Source organism: Pseudophryne corroboree, chromosome 5, assembly GCF_028390025.1.
Source record: "Pseudophryne corroboree isolate aPseCor3 chromosome 5, aPseCor3.hap2, whole genome shotgun sequence".
Taxonomy (NCBI): domain Eukaryota; kingdom Metazoa; phylum Chordata; class Amphibia; order Anura; family Myobatrachidae; genus Pseudophryne; species Pseudophryne corroboree.
In genome coordinates this window covers 676,514,806-676,538,930 of record NC_086448.1, presented here as the reverse complement: position 1 = coordinate 676,538,930, position 24,125 = coordinate 676,514,806, and the positions used below count along the sequence as shown (strand labels likewise).

The following is a 24,125-nucleotide window of genomic DNA, read 5'->3' as shown; positions in this document are numbered from 1 at the left end:
GGGCTCACTCACAGGTGGACCCCTGGATCCTTCAGGTGGTATCTCAGGGGTACAAATTGGAATTCGAGACGTCTCCCCCTCGCCGTTTTCTAAAGTCTGCTTTACCGACGTCTCCCTCAGACAGGGAGGCAGTATTGGAAGCCATTCACAAGCTGTATTCCCAGCAGGTGATAATCAAGGTACCCCTCCTACAACAGGGAAAGGGGTATTATTCCACGCTGTTTGTGGTACCGAAGCCGGACGGCTCGGTGAGACCTAATTTAAATCTGAAATCCTTGAACACTTACATACAAAGGTTCAAATTCAAGATGGAGTCACTCAGAGAGGTGATTGTAAACCTGGAAGAAGGGGATTATATGGTGTCTCTGGACATCAAGGATGCTTATCTCCATGTCCCAATTTACCCTTCTCACCAAGGGTACTTCAGGTTTGTGGTACAGAACTGTCACTATCAGTTTCAGAAGCTGCCGTTTGGTTTGTCCACGGCACCCCGGGTCTTTACCAAAGTAATGGCCGAAATGATGATACTCCTTCGAAGGAAGGGAGTTTTAATTATTCCTTACTTGGACGATCTCCGGATAAGGGCAAGATCCAGGGAACAGTTGGTAGTCGGGGTAGCACTATCTCAAGTAGTGTTGCGGCAGCACGGTTGGATTCTTAATATTCCAAAATCGCAGCTGATCCCGACGACAAGTCTTCTATTCCTAAGGATGATCCTGGACACAGTCCAGAAAAAGGTGTTTCTCCAGGAGGAAAAAGCCAGGGAGTTATCCGAACTAGTCAGAAACCTCCTAAAACCAGGCCAAGTGTCAGTGCATCAGTGCACAAGGGTCCTGGGAAAAATGGTGGCTTCCTACGAAGCAATTCCATTCGGCAGATTCCACGCAAGAATTTTCCAGTGGGACCTGCTGGAAAAATGGTCCGGATCGCATCTTCAGATGCATCAGCGGATAACCCTGTCACCAAAGACAAGGGTGTCTCTTCTGTGGTGGTTGCAGAGTGCTCATCTTCTAGAGGGCGCAGATTCGGCATTCAGGACTGGGTCCTGGTGACCACGGATGCCAGCCTGCGAGGCTGGGGAGCAGTCACACAGGGAAGAAATTTCCAGGGCTTGTGGTCAAGCCTGGAGACATCACTTCACATAAATATCTTGGAGCTAAGGGCCATTTACAATGCCCTAAGCCAAGCAAAACCTCTGCTTTAAGGTCAGCCGGTGCTGATCCAGTCGGACAACATCACGGCAGTCGCCCACGTAGACAGACAGGGCGGCACAAGAAGCAGGAGGGAAATGGCAGAAGCTGCAAGGATTTTTCGCTGGGCGGAAAATCATGGGATAGCATTATCAGCAGTGTTCATTCCGGGAGTGAACAACTGGGAAACAGACTTCCTCAGCAGAAGTCTTCCACATGATTGTAAACCGTTGGGAAAAACCAAAGGTGGACATGATGGCGTCCCGCCTAAACAAAAAATTGGACAGGTATTGCGCCAGGTCAAGGGACCCTCAGGCAATAGCTGTGGACGCGCTGGTAACACCGTGGGTGTACCAGTCAGTGTATGTGTTCCCTCCTCTTCCTCTCTTACCAAAAGTACTGAGAATTATAAGACGGAGGGGAGTAAGAATATACTCGTGGCTCCGGATTGGCCAAGAAGGACTTGGTACCCGGAACTTCAAGAGATGCTCACGGAGGACCCGTGGCCTCTACCTCTAAGAAGGGACCTGCTCCAGCAAGGACCCTGTCTATTCCAAGACTTACCGCGGCTGCGTTTGACGGCAGGGCGGTTGAACGCCGGATCCTGAAGGAAAAAGGCATTCCGGATGAAGTCATCCCTACCCTGATCAAAGCCAGGAAGGATGTAACCGCAAAGCATTATCACCGCATTTGGCGAAAATATGTTGCGTGGTGCGAGGCCAGTAAGGCCCCGATGGAGGAATTTCAACTAGGTCGATTCCTGCATTTCCTGCAAACAGGAGTGTCTATGGGCCTAAAATTAGGGTCCATTAAGGTTCAAATTTCGGCCCTGTCAATTTTCTTCCAGAAAGAACTAGCTTCAGTTCCTGAAGTTCAGACGATTGTAAAAGGGGTACTGCATATACAGCCTCCTTTTTGTGCCTCCAGTGGCACCTTGGGATCTCAATGTAGTTTTGGGGTTCCTAAAGTCACAATGGTTTGAACCACTTGAATCTGTGGAGTTAAAATATCTCACATGGAAAGTGGTCATGCTGTTGGCCCTGGCCTCGGCCAGGCGCGTGTCAGAAGTGGCGGCTTTATCCTGTAAAAGCCCTTATCTGATTTTCCATTCAGACAGGGCGGAATTGAGGACTCGTCCTCATTTTCTCCCTAAGGTGGTTTTCAGCGTTTCATCTGAACCAACCTATTGTGGTACCTGCGGCTACTAGTGACTTGGAGGACTCCAAGTTGTTGGACATAGTCAGGGCCCTGAAAATATGTTTCCAGGACGGCTGGAGTCAGAAAATCTGACTCGCTGTTTATCCTGTATGCACCCAACAAGTTGGGTGCTCCTGCTTCTAAGCAGACTATTGCTCGTTGGATTTGTAATACAATTCAGCTTGCACATTCTGTGGCAGGCCTGCCACAGCCAAAATCTGTAAAAGCCCATTCCACAAGGAAGGTGGGCTCATCTTGGGCGGCTGCCCGAGGGGTCTCGGCTTTACAACTTTGCCGAGCAGCTACTTGGTCAGGGGCAAACACGTTTGCAAAATTCTACAAAATTGATACCCTGGCTGAGGAGGACCCTGAGTTCTCTCATTCGGTGCTGCAGAGTCATCCGCACTCTCCCGCCCGTTTGGGAGCTTTGGTATAATCCCCATGGTCCTTACGGAGTTCCCAGCATCCACTAGGACGTCAGAGAAAATAAGAATTTACTTACCGATAATTCTATTTCTCGTAGTCCGTAGTGGATGCTGGGCGCCCATCCCAAGTGCGGATTGTCTGCAATACTTGTACATAGTTATTGTTAACTAAATCGGGTTATTGTTGTTGTGAGCCATCTATGCAGAGGCTCCTCTGTTATCATGCTGTTAACTGGGTTCAGATCACAGGTTGTACGGTGTGATTGGTGTGGCTGGTATGAGTCTTACCCGGGATTCATATATCCTTCCTTATTGTGTACGCTCGTCCGGGCACAGTATCCTAACTGAGGCTTGGAGGAGGGTCATAGGGGGAGGAGCCAGTGCACACCAGGTAGTCCTAAAGCTTTACTTTTGTGCCCAGTCTCCTGCGGAGCCGCTATTCCCCATGGTCCTTACGGAGTTCCCAGCATCCACTACGGACTACGAGAAATAGAATTATCGGTAAGTAAATTCTTATTTTTAATTTGGTTAAAATTGAGGGCTTCAAATTTTGTTCTTGTTTTACAATTTCTAGTTATCGCTCTGCCAGAAATACTTTTTATGTTCATAACGACCCCAGGTGTCTCAATTTTTCTATCTGTTTGAATCTGAAATTTGCAACCTATTTGTACACTTGTAAATGTCACACACATGGGGGGATTAATTTGTGTTGTGCTGCCCCTGTCTGATGTGACCGGGCGATATTCAGTAGTTTGAGCTGATGTGTGCAGGTGCCCATTATTTGTCCCATACTCGGTGTGCCCAGTATTTTGTGTGAGTTTAGCTGCTTTACACAGCTATCCCTGGTGCATTTGGGCACTCGCATCCAGCGGCACAATCAACTGAATAATGCCTGTCACTTTAGACGGGAGAGTGGGCGCAAGAAAACAATTCAATTTCCTTAACAGAGCTTACTTTTGCTAGTATAAGGCAATAAGTTGCTCAGTTGCAGTCAATACCAATGCAATACTAACTTTAGACATTAGATATACATAAGCTGTACTAATATTCATTTCCTAATTCTGTTCAGATTCAATGTAATCTTGAGATGTCAAGAATTGTTTATTGCTGCTGCTCACTGTTCTAAATCTAAAGGGCCCTACTCACTGGCCGACCCGCCGCCGAGCTGCCCGACGGCGGATACGGCCGACGAGCGACCCGGCGGCGGGGGGGCAGTGACGGGGGGAGTGAAGTTTCTTCACTCCCACCGTCACGCGGCTGCATTGAAGTGCAGGCAAATATGGACGAGATCGTCCATATTGGCCTGCATGCGGGGCCGCGCATCGTTCATCGCAGGAGTCTCCACACTGAAAGATATGAACGAGTTCTCGTTCATTTATGAACGAGATCGTTCATATCTTTCAAAAAATCGGCCAGTGTGTAGGGCCCTTCACACTGCATTGGTAGACAAACAAATCTCTGTCCATGTCGCAGCTGAATCCACTACTTTCTTATCCTAACTTCAACAGTGTAACAATAACTATTGTTCTTGTGTATAATAGAACTAATGTTGAATTACAAACATGGGTTCTCTCTATTAACCTTGTGCAGGAGAGTCCTGATTGCAACTACTTTAAAAGAGACTTTCTTTGAAGGTCCTGAGACCCTAGCCTCTGGGAGACTGACCTGTGTACCTGAAACATGATTGCAGTGATGTTATTTATGACCCTGTGTATATATTGTACTAATCTGTTCCCTTGGATGGCAGAGTATCCCAAGGATGCTCTTATGCTAGGCTGTTTGTTTTTCCCTTTCTCTGCATCTGATTATTGTACAATCTGTTTTGTGTGTGCAATGCCCTTGCATCTTAATAAGTAGTTTTGTGTTTTGGAACCATAGCGATCGAGTCGGACAGTCTCCTTGCCTTTAATATCCATTTATTGAAACCATAGAGATTTACCATGTTTATTTAAGTTATGATGGAAGTGTAGTGCCTAAATACAAGTAAGATTTTCATCTTACTTGTTTTTTCCCCACCTGTTCTTTTCTCTTTTTGTCACAGATGTCGGCTATTTGAAGTGACTGCTCTGCTTTAGGTTTAGAGTCGCGTGCCACATTAATGAGCAAACTTGCATGTGTTCAGACTCATTCACCGATATTCAATTTGTCCCGTCGGTGGCGGGTGATAAGTCTCGCCGCCGGGGGCTATCTAATTGGCTCCGATAAGCCGGCGCGTGCCATGGCTTATCGGGGATTTTGCCTCCGGCAGGCGAAGCAAAATGCCAGATAACAGCCCCGTTTTTCATCCGAAAACGGGGCTATTTCAGCCGAAAACACACAGGTTTCTCTGAATCTTATGTGTTTATGGGTGTAAAAGGACTTGTTACCGACCGCAGCACCCGAAGGAACATCGGGGTTTTTTACTTCGGGCCAAATTGAATATCTATGTAAGGCTGTGTACACCCTAGTAAGATGTGCACCCCATGTAATATTGTATACAATTTCCCGACATATGATATTGGCCATACACACTATACAGTGAAACAATAAGGCAAGATTAAATTATATTTTAAGGGGCTGGAGTTTTTATAAAGGGTCTGTACATCTTTATAGGCTATATAAAGCCCACCATTTTGCTTAGTGCAGTTTTGCTCTGTGATTTGTTAAACACTTCATATTTATAGTACTGTTTTTATTGATTTATTTATAGATTTAAGTTTGTGGCTCTCCGGCTGTTGTGTAACTACACATCCCAGCATGCCATGCCACACTTTTACCATTCCATAATAGCAATACTGTGTCATGGCATGCTGGGACTCGTAGTTTCACATCATCAGCAGAGGCCAGTTAGTGGTGGGCGGCACCATGTTGGTGCACAAATATAGTGACACATATACATTGGTGGTCATCAGAAAACACTTAATAAAAAGCAGGCGTTCAACTTGTGCTGATATGCTGCTGTTTGTGAAGATGCTGCTGCTCCAGCGCCATCCAGAAGCACAATATGGAGGATGAGGGGCAAGGCAGATGACAACACAGTAAAATCTAATGGTCTTACAGTTGGATGTACACACTAGTCTAAAACCACACAATAGGGGGCGTGGCTTGGACGCTGTCCTGCTTGGTCACATTGAGCTGGAGCTCCTGCACATAAGGGCTTTAAAATAGCCACAATCTGCTTGAATTAGCCTCTACTGGCTCCTGATCCCCTCCAGTGAGCTGCTGCCTGCTGTGGGCTCCCCGGAGAGGCCTCCCGCACCGCTGAGAGTCGATTTCCGCCACTACGAGCTCGGGGCCTACGTGTCCTCCTGAAGCCGGGGCCTCGAGTTTGGGGACATCCCGGCGCCGAGCTCCGAGACCCGCTCGCGGCCGCGGCGGGACCCGGCGGACCTCCTGTGGGCACACCACACACACCCTGACCGGCGGAGACCCTCCCCAGACCCTCAGGTACCTGCAGAGGACCGACAGTGCCTGCAATAGCAAGGGGAAGAGGAGTCTCTGTCCTGTTAACTCTGGCGGCGGCCATCTTGAAAAACTTCGAACAGCTCCTGATATTACAAGCAGCATAACCCAGGGTCACTACATAGCAGCTCTGTAGTAACCTTTTAGCCCACACATCCTGTATGCTGTGCATCTGCAAGTAGCCTCTACCTATTGAAGACATATAATACGCTGCTGGTTGCAGCTACTGCAATACGTTCTGCTATCTAACCGTGCCCTCTCATACTAATCTGTCACTGCTCTCAGCCCTGCCTGGCGCTTTCCTACCGTCATTATCGAGCTTGAGGCGGCCCTCGTCTCTATATTCATACAGCCCGGCAAGATGTGACCCCAAATATGTGCACTCTCTGCCCAGAGTCTTACCGTTTAACATGGGAATACGTCTGAAAACCAGTACCCTGTCTACTTTATAACACATCAGCCTAGAGGGATCCGGCTGCTGCACTACCCTCAGATCATTTATTTCTTTCCATTTTTTTCTCTATCTCAATATGGCGCCTAAAAAAGCAAAGGGCACACTACCTCCTCAGGTATCTCTCCCGATCCGGAAACAACATCAGGCGTCCCCGCCACCTCGAGGAGTGTCGGCCCCCTCCACGAAAAGTCCGCATGCATCTGATCTGACCAGCTCGCTCTCAGTGTCAGGCATAGATCCGAACTCTGACGCTCCCCTTACCGTGAAGACCCTTTGCCAGGTCTTGACAGCCTTCAAATCGGACTTAACTCACGACCTCACAGCTGCTATACGTGAAGTTAAGGTTGAGCTGACAGCCATTGGTGATAGAACCGACACTCTAGAGCGCAAACTGGAAGAATTGGTGACGTCACATAATGATCTCATTACAGCTCACGACCAACAACAAAACGAGTTGGACACATTTAAAAACAAAATGGCAGATATGGAGGACCGTTCCAGACGGAACAATATTAAAATACGTGGAATACCCGATTCGGTCGATAACTCCGATCTGACGGAATATGCGATGGCCTTGTTCCGTAAACTGCTACCTGGGGTACCCGATGCGGAACTGCTCATTGACAGGATTCATCGTCTTCCTAAACCTCGGTTCCTCTCCAACTCCTTACCTAGAGATACGTTACTCCGGGTACACTTCTTCACCGTTAAGGAATGTATTCTCCAAGCTACTCGAGATGCAGAGAACTCTGATACCCTAGGAGGCTTGCAACTGTTTCCGGACTTTTCCGCAATCACCCTTTCTAAAAGACGCAGCTTAGCCCCGATTACCACCGCCCTCCGGGCCCAAGATATCCGATATAGGTGGGGCTTTCCAGTGAAGCTGATTGTATTTTATGACGGCTCTACGTTTATTATATCAGAACTGGAAGCCGGAGTGAAGCTGCTCGAGGACTGGGACATCTCAGTGAAACTACCATCCTCTCATGAGAGACCTCCTCCTCCTCGTTCGGAATGGTCCACTGAGTGAACGCATTACGTAATTAATGATTGTTCTAACATGCCTTTCTATATTTCGTTAGAGATATCGTCTTTATTATATTCTGTTTATTGTTGCTCTTACGGTTCTCGAATCCCTCTAGGTGAGATACACCTTCTTCCCACTAGTTCTTATAGCGCATACTCTTCTACTTAAATGTGCAGTTTTCGCCCCAGTTTACCTGTTTATCTGTTTAATGGCCTATCTTTATAGTACACACTGATTACAGCAGACGGATGTATTTCCGCTAGCAAGATATGCCATACCATTTTGTGCTACACTTGTGTTTTTCTAAATGTATGTTTATTCCCCGCGTACCATTTATGTTTAGATGGAGATGTGCAGATATTCCCCTTACATATTAGCTATTTGTTTTCTTAATGACTCTGGGCGGATCGAAGAGTCCGCCTGCCCCTCGTTTATCTACTGCATTCATTTTTCCCCTGCAGTAGCTATGCAGACCCGATGTACTGGGTCGGTTTACTTTTCTCTCCCTTTTGTTTTACTATGTCTAAGCATATTGCCCCGTTTCCGTGATTTTTGTGTCCACCCCCCCCCCCCCTCCCCCCCCCATCCGGATGGGATGCCGTCACTTGCATGATATCTTAACTGAATAAGTATGGTTGGTATTCTCTCATTGAACGTTAAGGGCTTAAACTCCCCCAACAAACGTAGATTAGCTCTATCCTCCTTCCATAAGTATAAAGCCGATATAGTTGCCCTACAAGAAACTCACTTTTCCTCACACAATCCCCCTGTATTGAAAGACCATGGGGTATATGCAATTGCGGTCGAATTCCCGAAATTGTTGAATTTCGGGATTTTTTCGCCAAAAAAAATAAATCGTCAATGCAATTCAGTGCTTTCCGTCAAAAAAACGGACTTTCAAAATTCGACTTTTTGAAATTCGACTTTTGTCAAATTTGACTTTTCTGCAATGATACAAGTGCTGCAATTCGACCAAAGTGTATTCAATTCAAGTTTGGAAATTCGACAACAGTGCTTTTAGACAGTAAATTCGTCATTTTCAATCCGCCACACTTTGGAGGGTGAAACCAATAAAAAAAAATTAAAACATGTTTTTTTTGGTGTTTTTTTGGGGGGGAATAGCATATCTATTTATATTAGAAGGGATTAGGTACTTGGTTTGTCTTTTTTGGTTGCACAAGTATTATTTATATATTTTTAAAAATATTTTTTTTTTTAATAGCTGGAACGGTAAAATCAAGGAAAAAAATGGTGTGGGGTCCCCCCTCCAAAGCATAACCAGCCTCGGGCTCTTCGAGCTGGTCCTGGTTCTAAAAATGCGGGGAAAAATTTGACAGGGGATCCCCCGTATTTTTAAAACCAGCACCGGGCTCTGCGCCTGGTGCTGGTGCAAAAAATACGGGGGACAAAAAGAGTAGGGGTCCCCCGTATTTTTTACATCAGCATCGGGCTCCACTAGCTGGACAGATAATGCCACAGCCGGGGGTCACTTTTATACAGTGCCCTGCGGCCGTGGCATTAAATATCCAACTAGTCACCCCTGGCCGGGGTACCCTGGGGGAGTGGGGACCCCTTCAATCAAGGGGTCGTCCCCCCCCCAGCCACCCCCGCAAGCTGGTACTTGGAGAACCAGAAGTACCAGCATGCGGGAGAAAAACGGGCCCGCTGGTACCTGTAGTACTACTGGAAAAAAAATACCCAAATAAAAACAGGACACACACACCGTGACAAGTACAACTTTATTACATACTGCCGACACACACATACTTACCTATGTTGACACGCCGACTGCCACAGTCTCCGACGATCCGAGGGTACCTGTTAAAAAATTATACTCACTTTCCAGCGTCCAGAGATAAATCCACGTCCAGAGTATAATCCAGGTACTTGGCAAAATAACAAAACGCAAAAACCCGTGCCAGCGGGCTGAAAGGGGTCCCATGTTGACACATGAGACTCCTTTCCCCGAATGCAGAGACCTCTACGTGACAGCTGTCACTGAAAGGTCTCTTCAGCCAATCAGCGAGTGCAACGTCCTTGCACTCTGCTGATTGGCTCTGCGCGTCTGAGCTCAGACAGCGCATCGCAAAGCCTCTCCATTATATTCAATGGTGGGAACTTTGCGGCTAGCGGTGGGGTCACCCGCCGGTCAGCGGCTGACCGCGGGTAACCCCCCCGCTGACGGCAAAGTTCCCACCATTGAAATAATGGAGAGAGCTGTGAGATGCGCTGTCACAGCACAGACAGCGCACAGCCAATCAGGTGAGCGCCACGTAGTAGCGCTTCCTGATTGGCTGAAGGGACCTCAGTGACAGGAGTCACGTGGGGTCCCGGCACATTCGGGGAAAGGGGTCTCGTGTCAATATGGGATCCCTTTCAGTCCGGCATGGTCGGGTATGCGGTTTGTTTTTTTAACAAGTACGTGGATTATACTCTGGACGTGGATTTATCTCTGGACGCTGGAAGGTGAGTATAATTTTTTCACAGGCACCCTCGGATCGTCGGAGACTGTGGCAGTCGGTGTGTCAACATAGGTAAGTATGTGTGTGTCGGCAGTGTGTAATAAAGTTGTACTTGTCACGGTGTGTGTGTCCTGTTTTTATTTGGGTATTTTTTTTTCAGTATTACTACAGGTACCAGCGGGCCCGTTTTTCTCCCGCATGCTGGTACTTGTGGTTCTCCAAGTACCAGCTTGCGGGGGAGGCTTGCTGGGACTTGTAGTACTACTGGAAAAAACAATATTCTGTCATTTTACTCAAGGCTATCAGCCTCCCATCCGCAGCCTTTGGATGGGGGGGACAGCCTCGGGCTTCACCCTTGGCCCTTGGGTGGCTGGGGGGGGGGGGGACCCCTTCAATCAAGGGTACCCCGGCCAGGGGTGACTAGTTGGATATTTAATGCCACGGCCGCAGGGCGCTGTATAAAAGTGACCCCCGGCTGTGGCATTATCTGTCCAGCTAGTGGAGCCCGATGCTGGTGTATAAAATACGGGGGACCCCTACTCTTTTTGTCCCCCGTATTTTTTGCACCAGCATCAGGCGCAGAGCCCGGTGCTGGTTTTAAAAATACGGGGGATCCCATGTCAATTTTGTCCCCGCATTTTTAGAACCAGGACCAGCTCGAAGAGCCCGAGGCTGGTTATGCTTTGAAGGGGGGACCCCACGCCATTTTTTTCCGGGTTTTTCACGTTTTTTTAATTCGCGGCAAAATCCGGCAAATCGGCCGTTTTTCGCCCGCGGGACTGTCGAATCCGTTTTTCATTGAATATGGTGAATTCCGGCAGCCACCTGCCGGAATTCACCTGTCGAATTAAAAAACGGCGATAATTTGCCGCGATTCGCCGTGAATTGCATATACCCCCATAGGTTCACTACTGGATATTTCGCTAACGGACCCTTTAAAAGAAATGGAGTAGCTCTGCTGTTTAGAAATGGTGTCCCTTTTACTCTCCACTCCCAAACTGCAGATAAAGCAGGTCGGTACTTAATTCTCACGGGTATTTTGGAGGGTAAATCCGTCACTATAGTCTCTCTATATGCACCTAACTCGAACTAAGTGGCCTTTATTCGGAAGCTATGCTTGCTTATCCAGAAGGTCCGGGTCGGCTCCCTAATTCTCCTAGGAGACTTTAACTTAGTACTAGATCCCAAACTAGATAAATCGTCCCAGCCCCCTTCATCTACACCTAAAACTCGCTCTGGCCCCTCACTAGCGCTGCGTAACGTGGTAGCGGAGTTTGACTTATATGACATCTGGCGAATTCGCAACCCCTCAGGTAGAGACTACACGTTTTTTCACCAGTTCACAATTCATATTCACGAATTGACCTCGTGTTATGCGATAAATGGACCTTACAGGAGTCTGGCGCGGTGGATATCCTACCTATCACCTGGTCCGACCGTGCTCCGCTATTCTGGAAGTGGCACATTGGGCCTGCTTCCGTGCCCCCCAGACCATGGTGACTATCTCCCCATTTGTTGCATGACGCGCTAGCCAAAAAAATTATCTCAGACAGCTTGTCCCTGTATACAAATACCAATTCCCCTTCGGACACTTCTTTACCAAACTACTGGTGTGCGTTAAAAGCGGTTGTCCGCGGCTCTGTTATTCAGGCTGGAGCTACGCTTAAAAAGCAAGCCAAACGACTCCAACTAGACCTGGAACAGAGACTTAAAATAGCTGAAGACAAGAATAAGAAGCACCCCACCCGGCTTTTACGTAAGGAACTAGCTGACATCCGCAGCCAACTACAAAAACTCTTGGTTTTTAGAACCCAAATGGCCCTCAATAGAATACGACAGAAATTCTATTTAGTAGGTAACAGACCCGGTAAAATGCTAGCCCGCAGACTTCGTGCCCAACGAGCTCGCAACAGAATTAAATTCATCCTTTCCTCCACAGGCTCTAAGCTTGCTAACCCTCTAGATATTGCTAACCAATTTGCAGACTATTATACTAAACTGTACAACTTGCATTCTGATCCCCTCACATTCCAGCCCACCCCTGACTCTATACAAGCGTTTCTTTCTTCGGTCAATCTCCCCACCCTAACCCCTGATCAGCTAGACGCCTTAAATGCTCCTTGGACCGCAATAGAGGTCGAATGCACGATTAAATCCCTCCCTAAGGATAAAGCCCCTGTCCCCGATGGGTTTATTAACGACTTTTATGCTTCCTTTGCGGACCGTCTCTCCCCCACTTTGACCGCTCTGTTTAATGATATAACTAGTACTGGTACCTTCCCTAAAGAAATGCTGGAGGCTCAGGTAGTAGCTATCCCCAAACCTGGGAAAGACCCTGCCCACTGCCACAATTACAGACCAATTGCATTACTTAATAGTGATGCTAAAATGATAGCTCTATGCTAAAATGATAGCATCCCGACTTAGTGTTTATTTACCACTGTTGATTCACCCCGATCAAGTTGGGTTTGTACCTGGCAGACAGGCCTCTGACAACACCCGCAGGGTTTTTAACCTGATAGATAGGGCCCCTGACACCGAGGGATTTTTGTTACTCTCATTGGATGCTGAGAAGGCGTTGGCTATATATGCGTACTGTTTTGGTTAAATTTGGCTTCTCGGCCCAGATTCTTTCTTAGCATTATATACCTTACCGTCAGCAAGGGTTTTTAGCAATGGATTCTTGTCGGACGCCTTCCCAATCACTAATGGTACCCGCCAGGGCTGCCCTCTCTCACCTTTGATATATGCTCTAGGTATTGAACCCCTGGCAGCTAAAATCAGGGCAGATGCTGCATTCCCCGGCCTGACCCATGGAGGACTCTCCCATAAGTTGTGTCTCTTTGCCGACGACGTTCTCCTCTTCGTATCTCAACTCTCCTCTTCTCTCCCGCTTCTACATTCCATACTACACGACTTCAGTGAGGCATCATACTACAAACTGAACACAACTAAAACCGACGCTTTACCTGTCCAATTACCCGATACACTCACGGCTGCTCTACGTTCTCAATACCCATACAACTGGAAACTCAACTCACTTACATACCTCGGGATACATATTCCCCCTACCTCCTCTGCTGTGTTCGATTTAAATCTCCCCCCCCCCCTGATACTCACTCTCCAGAACCTGACATCCTCGTGGCTGCTGTATGAGATATCCTGGCTGGGACGTTTATCTGCCTTTAAAATGTACTTATTACCCAAACTTATGTATTTATTTCGCACTATACCTTATTCTTTCCCCAAACCATATCTCGATAAATGCAGAGTTGTTCTGACAAGATACCTGTGGAAATCGCACCCCCCAAAACTGGCACACGCTAGAATGATACTTCCCCGACACAGAGGAGGCCTCGCATTGCCTGACCTAAGTATGTATCAAGAAGCTTGTGTGCTTGCCCAACTGAAATCTTGGAACATCTCCAATCCCGCACCCCTGTGGGCTCATATTGAGGAGGTCGGGTGCATAGGATACCCCTTAGCAGATTTGCTGTGGACTCCTAAGGTCCTCCGTCCCAATGGTTTGAATATCCTTCCCTCTACGGCTTCTTCTCTACGAATATGGGATAATTTGATGAGTAAGTTTCCTGGCATTACTACCCCCTACACGACCCTTTCACTTAAAGCAGTGAGTAAGTTAATTCCCAACTTACATATCTCTACGTGGACTGCTTGTAATATTCATACCCTTGGAGACTTATTAGATGGAACTACTTTCCTTCCATTCGCCCAATTGCAGGATAAATTCTCCCTCCCGAGTACTGAACTGTTTCACTACTTTCAAATCAGACACTGGTTCCAGAGTCTACCCATCGTACAAACTCCCCCCAGCTCTCTAGTTCAGTCTATTCGATCCCATGTGGTATTATCTTCATCAACTAAAGATATCACTTATTGGTACAATACACTCATCTCATTAGTCCCATACCAAAAGTCTAATGCTCAGAGGCGCTGGGAGGGGGACTTGGGTATTCCCATAGCAGAGTCACAATGGGAGAAATTATATCGTTTAACATTTCGCATGTCTCGCTGTTTAAACCATTCAGAAATGCATGTTAACTTACTGAATAGATTATACCTGACCCCGGACAGACTGCACACCTTCTGGCCTTCCTGCTCACCACTATGTTGGAGGAATTGCGGAGAAATAGGACACTTGTACCATATTTTCTGGTCATGTCCCCTTCTCCAAACTTTCTGGGCAGAAGTATTTACACTGATAAATAAAGTTCTAGGCCTATCTTTAAGCCCGTCCCCAGCTTTGGCTCTCCTACATATGTATCCCCTGGAGGTATCAGCCTCCCAGAGGTACTTGTTGGGACACATCTGTATAGCAGCAAGGGCAACCTTGGCCCAAGCCTGGAAACAGGCGGTGGTCCCCCCTGCTCTAAGGGTGTTCCATAAAGTTAATTTCCATTATACCATGGAAACTGAATGTGTACCTTATTCCTCCTCTGCTTCCTCTCCCATTGTGAAATGGTTCCATTGGCATGAATACGTCACGGAGGGGGAAGGTTCTGCCCTCATATCACACCCGGGGAAGACATCCCCCTTACAATTCAGCCTGAATGAGAAATCTTCTACTTCTTGAGTGCTCTATCTCTCATGCTTTACCCTTTGGTTTACACTAGATATTACACTTATAATGTTGTCAACCGCTTCCTTCCGGATGCTAGAGACGGAGTAGAGAAACCCTATCGAATTAGCTATGCGCACTTCAAACCGTTAACATGACTAGGATACCTGTATACCTACTTAGTGTTATGTTATCTGTTCTATATGTATGTTGCATTTCATTGACGTGTTGACCCTGTTCTTTTTTCTGTACCCCCCCTTTTTTTCTTTTTTGCATTCGATATAAAATTCAATAAAAATTATTGATGTTAAAACCACACAATACAGGTTGAGTCTCCCTTATCCAAAATGCTTGGGACCAGAGGCATTTTGGATATCGGATTTTTCCGTATTTTGGAATAATTGCAAACCATAATGAGATATCATGGTGATGGGACCCAAGTCTAAGCACAGAATGCATTTATGTTTCATATACACCTTATACACACAGCCTGCAGGTCATTTTAGCCATTATTTTTAATAACTTTGTGCATTAAACAAAGTGTGTGTACATTCACACAATTCATTTATGTTTCATATACACCTTATACACACAGCCTGGAGGTCATTTAATACAATATTTTTAATAACTTTGTGTATTAAACAAAGTTTGTGTACATTGAGCCATCAGAAAACAAAGTTTCACTGTCTCACTCTCCGTCAAAAACTTCCGTACTTCGGAATATTCCGTATTTCGGAATATATGGATATGGGATACTCAACCTGTATTGCACGGTCAAGGCTGCATGCAGGTCGGATGTCCACGGGAGCGCGTATCATATGATAAATCGTTTGTACACACTATGCGATATAGTATGCAATCGTACAATATCAGCAATATTGTATACAATATCTCATAGTGTGTGTGTGCAGCTTAAATGTGTTATTAGTTATTAATAACTTGCAGCTTGCACTGTTACTGTCTCCAGTGTTTGTTTCCTGTAGAGACGTCACTATTGAAAACACAGATATTGTTAGTGTTCCCTGTAGGATTGATTGTGTGCAGTCGCCTCAGCGCCACAAGAGAGTGCATGCCTCAGCCGTGTGCGTTCCTGATGGGGGTGTGCCTAGCACCAAAGGAGGGTGCCGTGCTTCCCCCAAGCTCTCCCTTTAATGAATAGATGCTGTGTGCACTCACTCTGAGGCAGGTAGGCTGTTTTGGCATGGAACATTTTACCCTTTAAAAATTTGGCAGGGTGCGGCTCCCTGCTAAAACAGCCTATCGTGAAGACGAAGTGTGCTGAACCAGTTTTATCCCCATTGGTTGAATGGTTGGACATGGAGCTTGAAAGGCTGCGGAGTATGGTGGACGTTGGGACTGTATGTGTTGGGTTGAACAGTGGGGTACTTTTTTTAAGGTGGGATTTTTTAGAACTGTTGATGTTGCTCATAGCAACCAATCAGATTCTACTTAACATTTATCTAGCTGCTTCTAGACGATAATGGATAGAATCTGATTGGTTGCTATGGGCAACATCACCAGTTCTAAAAAATTCCCACCTTAGTAAACGTACCCCTTTATGTGCAGTTTATGGTGTTCTATATGATGGGCATGTTAGTATGGGTATAAAAGGCCATACATTGAACGATAATCGTTCAGATCAACCCATGAAATTACTGTTCTGAATAATAGTCGTTCAGTATACGGGCCAGTATATTCACAACCTGAAAATTACTGAAAGACGTTTTGGATCGTTTATCATTTTATCAAACCTGTCCATTCCTCCACACTGTTTTTCAGCCGACTCCAGGTAATGAATAGAGATAGCCTCCATACATTTTTCAGTGCATAGAGGCGTTCCGACTATTGGACATCGTGGTGAACACTCTGTATATGCTCTCGTGAGTCTTCACTGTACGGTGGATAATTATATGTCTAATAACAATAAGCCTACCTCTGTAGAGTGTTTTTCACTTGGCTGGATGCTGTGAAGGGATTTTCTTTACTAATGTTCATTCTAGCATCCTGCACCTGTCACAACCTGTGCAGTTCCTCTCTCTTGCCTGTGGTGTCGCTACTCTGCTCTGGTGCTTCTAGCACACTCTGGTCTGTACTTCAGTGCTGAGATACAGATGACAGGTACAGGGTGCTAGAATGAACACTACTGTACCATGGAAAAGATACCACCAAGGTTGTCTTCTGTGGACGTCCAGATCTTTTTGTGTTGCCAAGCTCACCAATGCCTTTTTTTTCTTCTCAGAAAATTCCAAACTGTTTATTCGGTCACTCCTAAGGGTCCCGCTATCTCTCTGATGGGTTTTGGGTTTTTTTGGAGCCTAAGGACTGTCTGTTTCACTTGCACTGAGAGCTCATTTGACCACATGTTGTGGGTTCACAGCAACAGCTTCCAAATGCAAATGCCACACTTGGAGTCAACTCCAGGCCTTTTGCCTGATAAAATAACAAAGCAATAACCTATATTTGACTATGCAACAGCTATGAAACAGATATTGAGTCAATTGTACAATTACTTTTGGTGCCTTGGAAAAGAGGAGGCTTCATATTAAACAACTGTAATTCCTGAACCCTTCCTCCAATTTGGATGTGTACACCTTCAAATTAAAGTTGATAGGCTGCATTTTACAATCATGCACATTCTGAAACTGCTATTGTAGCATCATAATGAGTAGAATCAGTGCAGGCATGTGATAAATCAGATGCAGGTCACATTATACAGGGAACCCTTTACTGGCCTAGCAGCAGTCCTGGTGCATTATTAGTTATGTCGTCAAACTAAACATCAGGCACCTACATAGAAGTCGGTGACTCGGCTGTCTGCCTCCCTTTGCATAACATCTTATATATGCTATGCAGTGAGCTGCTGCTATCGGACTTGACGGGCATCACATAGAAGTACTGGCGCAATTTTCCCAGAATGCATATGCTTTACGAGAAACAAATTGGCTGTATCAGCATTTCCTCAGCACTCCAGAAAGAAGACAGGCAGACTCCATTTTGTCACAAGCTAATTAAAACATGCATTATGCATTTCCTGTTGTATTTTCAGTTGTTCATAAATTCATGGATGCAATGTGTTTGATGGCAGCTATTAACTAAATTCATACTGCTTATTTTACAGGTGAACACTGAAGAGGATCTCAATGAAGATGACAAGGATCCGGTTATGTGGGATCGTACTTTTCCTGATGAGATAAAAGATATAATCAAGAATCCAAAATTGGTGCCTACAGAAAGTATCACGGTATGGATAGATCCACTGGATGCAACACATGAGTATACAGGTGTATATATATTTTTTTTTCTCTCTAAATCTCAAGCATTTTTAACTAATATCATTGGGTTTGGTGTTATAGTTTAAAATACTATAGCTATATATTAAAATAAACTTATAATGTGGATATGCGAGGGTTGTGCAAAAAGTTTCCGGATGTGCAGTGCATAGGTAGACTAAACACAATCTGATTGGCTGGTTTTGAATTGTAATATCTGACCTAAAGTTCTTGTGAAATGTCAAGGCACAGAACTGTAAAAAAGCAGCACTGCACACTGAAGAAGTCGGCATGTTCACTTCCTTTGCAACTCATTATGGAGCTCAACAGAAGCCACTGGAGAGCCATGATATTCTACGGCTACAAAAGGAGAGTTTTAACCAACTGCAAACCAATGTGTTTGAGTGGTTTGCAGTATTTCTGCGTGGGAGATGGTACCCGGAAGACAAGAAGTGCTGCGGACAACCTGTGTTCGTCATCAGTGTTGCTGCTATGCCGGCCATAATTAAGGATGGTCGCCATGGTGACCGTGGCCTAGTCAGTGAAGGAGATGGACATCTCAACGGGATCCATCCGCTTGATACTCCATGAAAAGCTTGGCATGAGCAAGGTTTCTACATGTTGGTTGGCCCATCAGCTGACTCGAGAGCAGACAGAGGCTCGAGTGACTTGGTGCCGCAACATGCTGGCCAGAAACTTATTGCACACCCCTTATACTTCTACAATGCGCTAGGGGGAGATAGAGGCTAGTATAATGTCTTACTTTGTGGGCACATACTAATATGAGTGTGTGCTGGGGTACACCGGCTAGTACAGGGCTCGACAAATCTCAGGGGCGACATCCTTTGTCGGCCCTACTTGCAGGGCCGACGGAAGATATTGGTAGTGAGGGCAATGCCGCTGCTCCCAGCATTTGCAAGTGTGTATGCTCTTGCTGATGCTGGCTCCCCAGTTGTGCGTGATGTTGCTAGGTACACACATCGCATAGTTTGTACCCAGCTTTAGTTGTGGGGCCTTGAGGGTTGGTTGTCCGGAAGGGGGGGTTAGCTGCTCATTAATGTCGCCATAAGTTGTTGCTTGTCCAGAGGGCTGGTTTGCCTGGGGGTACACCCTTAGTTGTGCGGCTGTGGGGGTTGGTATGCCTGGGCAGTGAGGGGAAGCTGTGTCTACCTGGGGTTTCAGTTGTTGGTTTTGTTTTGTTTTTTGGGGGGGAAGGGGGGCGTGGTCAGGCTGCTACACTTTCATCCTGGCTCCTAGATTTTAGAAAAGAATGTCAAACTCTCACCTAGTATAATGATGTATTGGGGGTATTGTTTAATTGTCTTAATTTTATAATAAATGGATTGGTGCTCGTTTTAAAGAGACATCCCCATGTAAATGAAAGACGGAACTTTTATTGTTATCACACCACTAATTATTACTTTCCTAATAGCATGCTTGCCTACCTGACCCTCTCCATGAGGGAGAAAATGCTCTGTTCCTGGACTTTCCTGGTAATGTATGATTGCCATCACCTGTGGTGAGCTAGTTAATTGATAAGAAAGGTGTTTCACCACAGGTGATGGCAATCATACATTACCAGGAAAGTCCAGGAACAGAGCATTTTCTCCCTCATGGAGAGGGTCAGGAAGGCAAGTATGCCTAATAGTTATAAGTTCACATGGAAGGGCGCTTACATTCCTATGCTCTGTAAATCAACTGAGCAGATATAATGGAACCTCATAGTATGTTAGTGGAGAAACGCATAAACATTATTAATACATTGGATATTTATGTTCTTATGGGAAATATCTCTTTGACGTTTTTATGAAACTTACTGGAACAGTTGATATTGTTTTTATGAATGAGCTAGTGCTGTTATTACGGAGCCGTGTTTCATGATGTTCACAGGCATTCATCTTATAAGTTGCAGCACTGATTTACAAGTGGCTGCATTACATGCAGTTGCTTACTTCACCACAATTTATTGCTTAGTGAGTTTTAATGCATATTGGAGACCTATGATTGATCTTCCCACCAAAGTGCTTATTAGTGAGCAGACACCAGCTATTTGGCCATTATCAGTACTGTAAGCACAGAGCTAATCTTTGATATGTCCTGTTAATGGATAATTAGATCCTACATGGTGTAATTTGTGGCAGCAGAGGGACGTTCTGTTCCAGATTGAAATCAGTGAACCTGCCATCATTCTCCCCGGACTCTATTTTATCTCTTTTCTCCTAGGTACATTTTAGCTCCATTTTCTTACATAATCTTGTTCTTGATCCAATGATTATTATTTAAACTTACAGTATTCCTATACCTTTCATGTTTATAGGTTATATTCTGGAGTAACTTTTGTTAACTCATTTTCCTTATGTAATTGATTTACTTGACTTTTAGATGGTACTCATTCAGCGCTACTTTATGTTCTGTCTGTGCTAGTGATTACTAGTGATTTCTTTTTTTTTTTTTTTAATGGCCTACAATACAGTGAACAAGGTGCATTGTCGTATAGCAAAAAAAACCATCACCGGACCATAGCCTTTAATTTCTTGGCATTTATTGAGGTTAATTGTCCTTGTTCTTCCTGCTGTAAGAGATAAGATGCACATGGTTGTCAGTACTTTGTCCTCTGTGCTTACACAGGCCTGGTATGGAGTGCTTTGCTTTGATTATTGCACTTGGGTAGTCATTGCAGGGAAGCAGGAACTCACTCATACCCCTTTTCCACCTGTAGCACGGGTCGCAGCCGGGAGCCTGACATGGCTGCGAACCATGCTACAGCCCCCTTATACACTAGCTCCACCAACCCGGCATATTGCCGGGTTGGTGATGCTGCTGACGCGGCAGGGGCGGCGCTGGGAGATCACGTGATCTCCCATCGCCGCCCTTCCATTCACTGTGAATGGGAGTCGTGTCGCCTCGACACGGCTTCCGTTTACACTACACAGCTTACTGGGTTGAACACGTGTTCAACCCGGCAAGCTACCCGGGTAGGATTCTCGGATCACTTGATCCGGGAATTTGCAGGGGGACCCTTTTCCACTAGGAAAAAACACGGGTAAATGCGCGCCCCCGTGTTTACCCGTGTTTTTAGAGCTAGTGGAAAAGGGGTATCTCCCAGTAAAGTAAACCTGTCCTTTTGGAACTTCTTTAGCTATAAAATATACAATGTTACTATAGAAAGTATTTCTATTAAAACTTATGTGTATGTATAAATATGTCCATGGGTCGGTGTATGTAGTCAATACGTGTTTGTTTTTATGTATGTATGTATGTATGTGTGTGTGTGTGTATCTATCTATCTGCTACATATACTGTACATTTAGGAGCTCATTCAGAATGTGTTGTTTAATGGCTTTTCTCTATCGTCCTAAGTGGATGCTGGGGTTCCTGAAAGGACCATGGGGAATAGCGGCTCCGCAGGAGACAGGGCACAAAAGTAAAGCTTTTACAGGTCAGGTGGTGTGTACTGGCTCCTCCCCCTATGACCCTCCTCCAGACTCCAGTTAGATTTTTGTGCCCGGCCGAGAAGGGTGCAATTCTAGGTGGCTCTCATAAAGAGCTGCTTAGAGAGTTTAGCTTAGGTTTTTTATTTTACAGTGATTCCTGCTGGCAACAGGATCACTGCAACGAGGGACAGAGGGGAGAAGAAGTGAACTCACCTGCGTGCAGGATGGATTGGCTTCTTGGCTACTGGACATGAAGCTCCAGAGGGACGATCACAGGTACAGCCTGGATGGTCACCGGAGCCACGCCGCCGGCCCCCTCACAGATGCTGAAGCAAGAAGAGGTCCAGAATCGGCGGCTGAAGACTCCTGCAGTCTTCTTAAGGTAGCGCACAGCACTACAGCTGTGCGCCATTTTCCTCTCAGCACACTTCACACGGCAGTCACTGAGGGTGCAGGGCGCTGGGGGGGGGCGCCCTGGGAGGCAAATGTAAACCTTTAAAAAGGCTAAAAAAAACCTCACATATAGCCCCAGAGGCTATATGGAGATATTTACCCCTGCCTAAATGTACTAAATAGCGGGAGACGAGCCCGCCGGAAAAGGGGCGGGGCCTATCTCCTCAGCACACGGCGCCATTTTCTGTCACAGCTCCGCTGGTCAGGAAGGCTCCCAGGTCTCTCCCCTGCACTGCACTACAGAAACAGGGTATAACAGAGAGGGGGGGCAAAATAAATGGCAATATATTAATATAAAAGCAGCTATAAGGGAGCACTTAATCATAAGGCTATCCCTGTCATATATAGCGCTTTTTGGTGTGTGCTGGCAGACTCTCCCTCTGTCTCCCCAAAGGGCTAGTGGGTCCTGTCTTCGTATAGAGCATTCCCTGTGTGTCTGCTGTGTGTCGGTACGTGTGTGTCGACATGTATGAGGACGTTATTGGTGTGGAGGCGGAGCAATTGCCAAATATGAGGATGTCACCTTCTAGGGGGTCGACACCAGAATGGATGCCTTTATTTGTGGAATTACGGGATAGCGTCAACTCGCTTAAGCAGTCGTTTGCCGACATGAGGCGGCCGGACATTCACTTAGTGCCTGTCCAGGCGCCTCAAACACCGTCAGGGGCTGTAAAACGCCCCTTGCCTCAGTCGGTCGACACAGACCCAGACACAGGCACTGATTCCGGTAGTGAAGGTGACGAATCAACCGTATTTTCCAAAAGGGCCACACGTTATATGATTTTGGCAATAAAGGAGATGTTACATTTAGCTGATACTACAGGTACCACTAAACAGGGTATTATGTGGGGTGTGAAAAAACTACCAGTAGTTTTTACCGAATCAGAAGAATTAAATGACGTGTGTGATGAAGCGTGGGGTGCCCCGATAAAAAACTGCTAATTTCAAAGAAGTTATTGGCTTTATACCCTTTCCCGCCAGAGGTTAGGGAGCGCTGGGAAACACCTCCTAGGGTGGACAAAGCGCTAACACGCTTATCAAAACAAGTGGCGTTACCCTCTCCTGAGACGGCCGCACTTAAAGATCCATCAGATAGGAGGATGGAAAATATCCAAAAAGGTATATACACACATGTAGGTGTTATACTACGACCAGCTATTGCGACTGCCTGGATGTGCAGTGCTGGGGTAGTTTGGTCAGAGTCCCTGATCGAAAATATTGATACCCTGGACAGGGACAATATTTTACTGTCGTTAGAACAAATAAAGGATGCATTTCTTTATATGCGTGATGCACAGAGAGATATCTGCACACTGGCATCACGGGTAAGTGCTATGTCCATTTCGGCCAGAATAGCTTTATGGACACGACAGTGGACAGGCGATGCGTAGAGGAGTTATTTGGGGTCGGTCTATCGGATTTGGTGGCCACGGCTACGGCCGGGAAATCCACCTTTCTACCTTAAGTCACTCCCCAACAGAAAAAGGCACCGACCTTTCAACCGCAGCCTTTTCGTTCCTTTAAAAATAAGAGAGCAAAGGGCTATTCATATCTGCCACGAGGCAGAGGACGAGGGAAGAGACAGCAACAGGCAGCTCCTTCCCAGGAACAGAAGCCCTCCACGGCTTCTACAAAAGCCTCAGCATGACGCTGGGGCTTCGCAAGCGGACTCGGGGGCGGTAGGCGGTCGTCTCAAGAATTACAGCGCGCAGTGGGCTCACTCGCAGGTAAATCCCTGGATCCTGCAGATAATATCTCAGGGGTACAGGTTGAAATTAGAGACAGAGCCACCTCGCCGTTTCCTGAAGTCTGCTTTACCAACGTCCCCCTCAGAAAGGGAGACGGTTTTGGAAGCCATTCACAAGCTGTATTCTCAGCAGGTGATAGTCAAGGTACCTCTTCTACAACAAGGGAAGGGGTATTATTCCACTCTTTTTGTGGTACCGAAGCCGGATGGCTCGGTAAGGCCTATTCTAAATCTGAAGTCCTTGAACCTGTACATAAAGAAGTTCAAGTTCAAGATGGAGTCACTCAGAGCAGTGATAGCGAACCTGGAAGAAGGGGACTTTATGGTATCCTTGGACATCAAGGATGCGTATCTCCACGTTCCAATTACCCCTCACACCAGGGGTACCTCAGGTTCGTTGTACAAAACTGTCACTATCAGTTTCAGACGCTGCCGTTTGGTTTGTCC

At 46.2% G+C, this 24,125-nt stretch overlaps 1 protein-coding gene across 1 annotated transcript in view; it reads left to right on the top strand.

The window, feature by feature from the left end:
- Positions 1–24,125, top strand: part of BPNT2 (3'(2'), 5'-bisphosphate nucleotidase 2) — a 71,356-nt gene that overhangs the window by 29,460 nt on the left and 17,771 nt on the right. Inside the window, exon 2 of the mRNA XM_063923753.1 lies at positions 17,894–18,056. Coding sequence (XP_063779823.1) covers positions 17,894–18,056 — 163 coding nt within the window. The remainder of the gene's footprint in view (positions 1–17,893; positions 18,057–24,125) is intronic.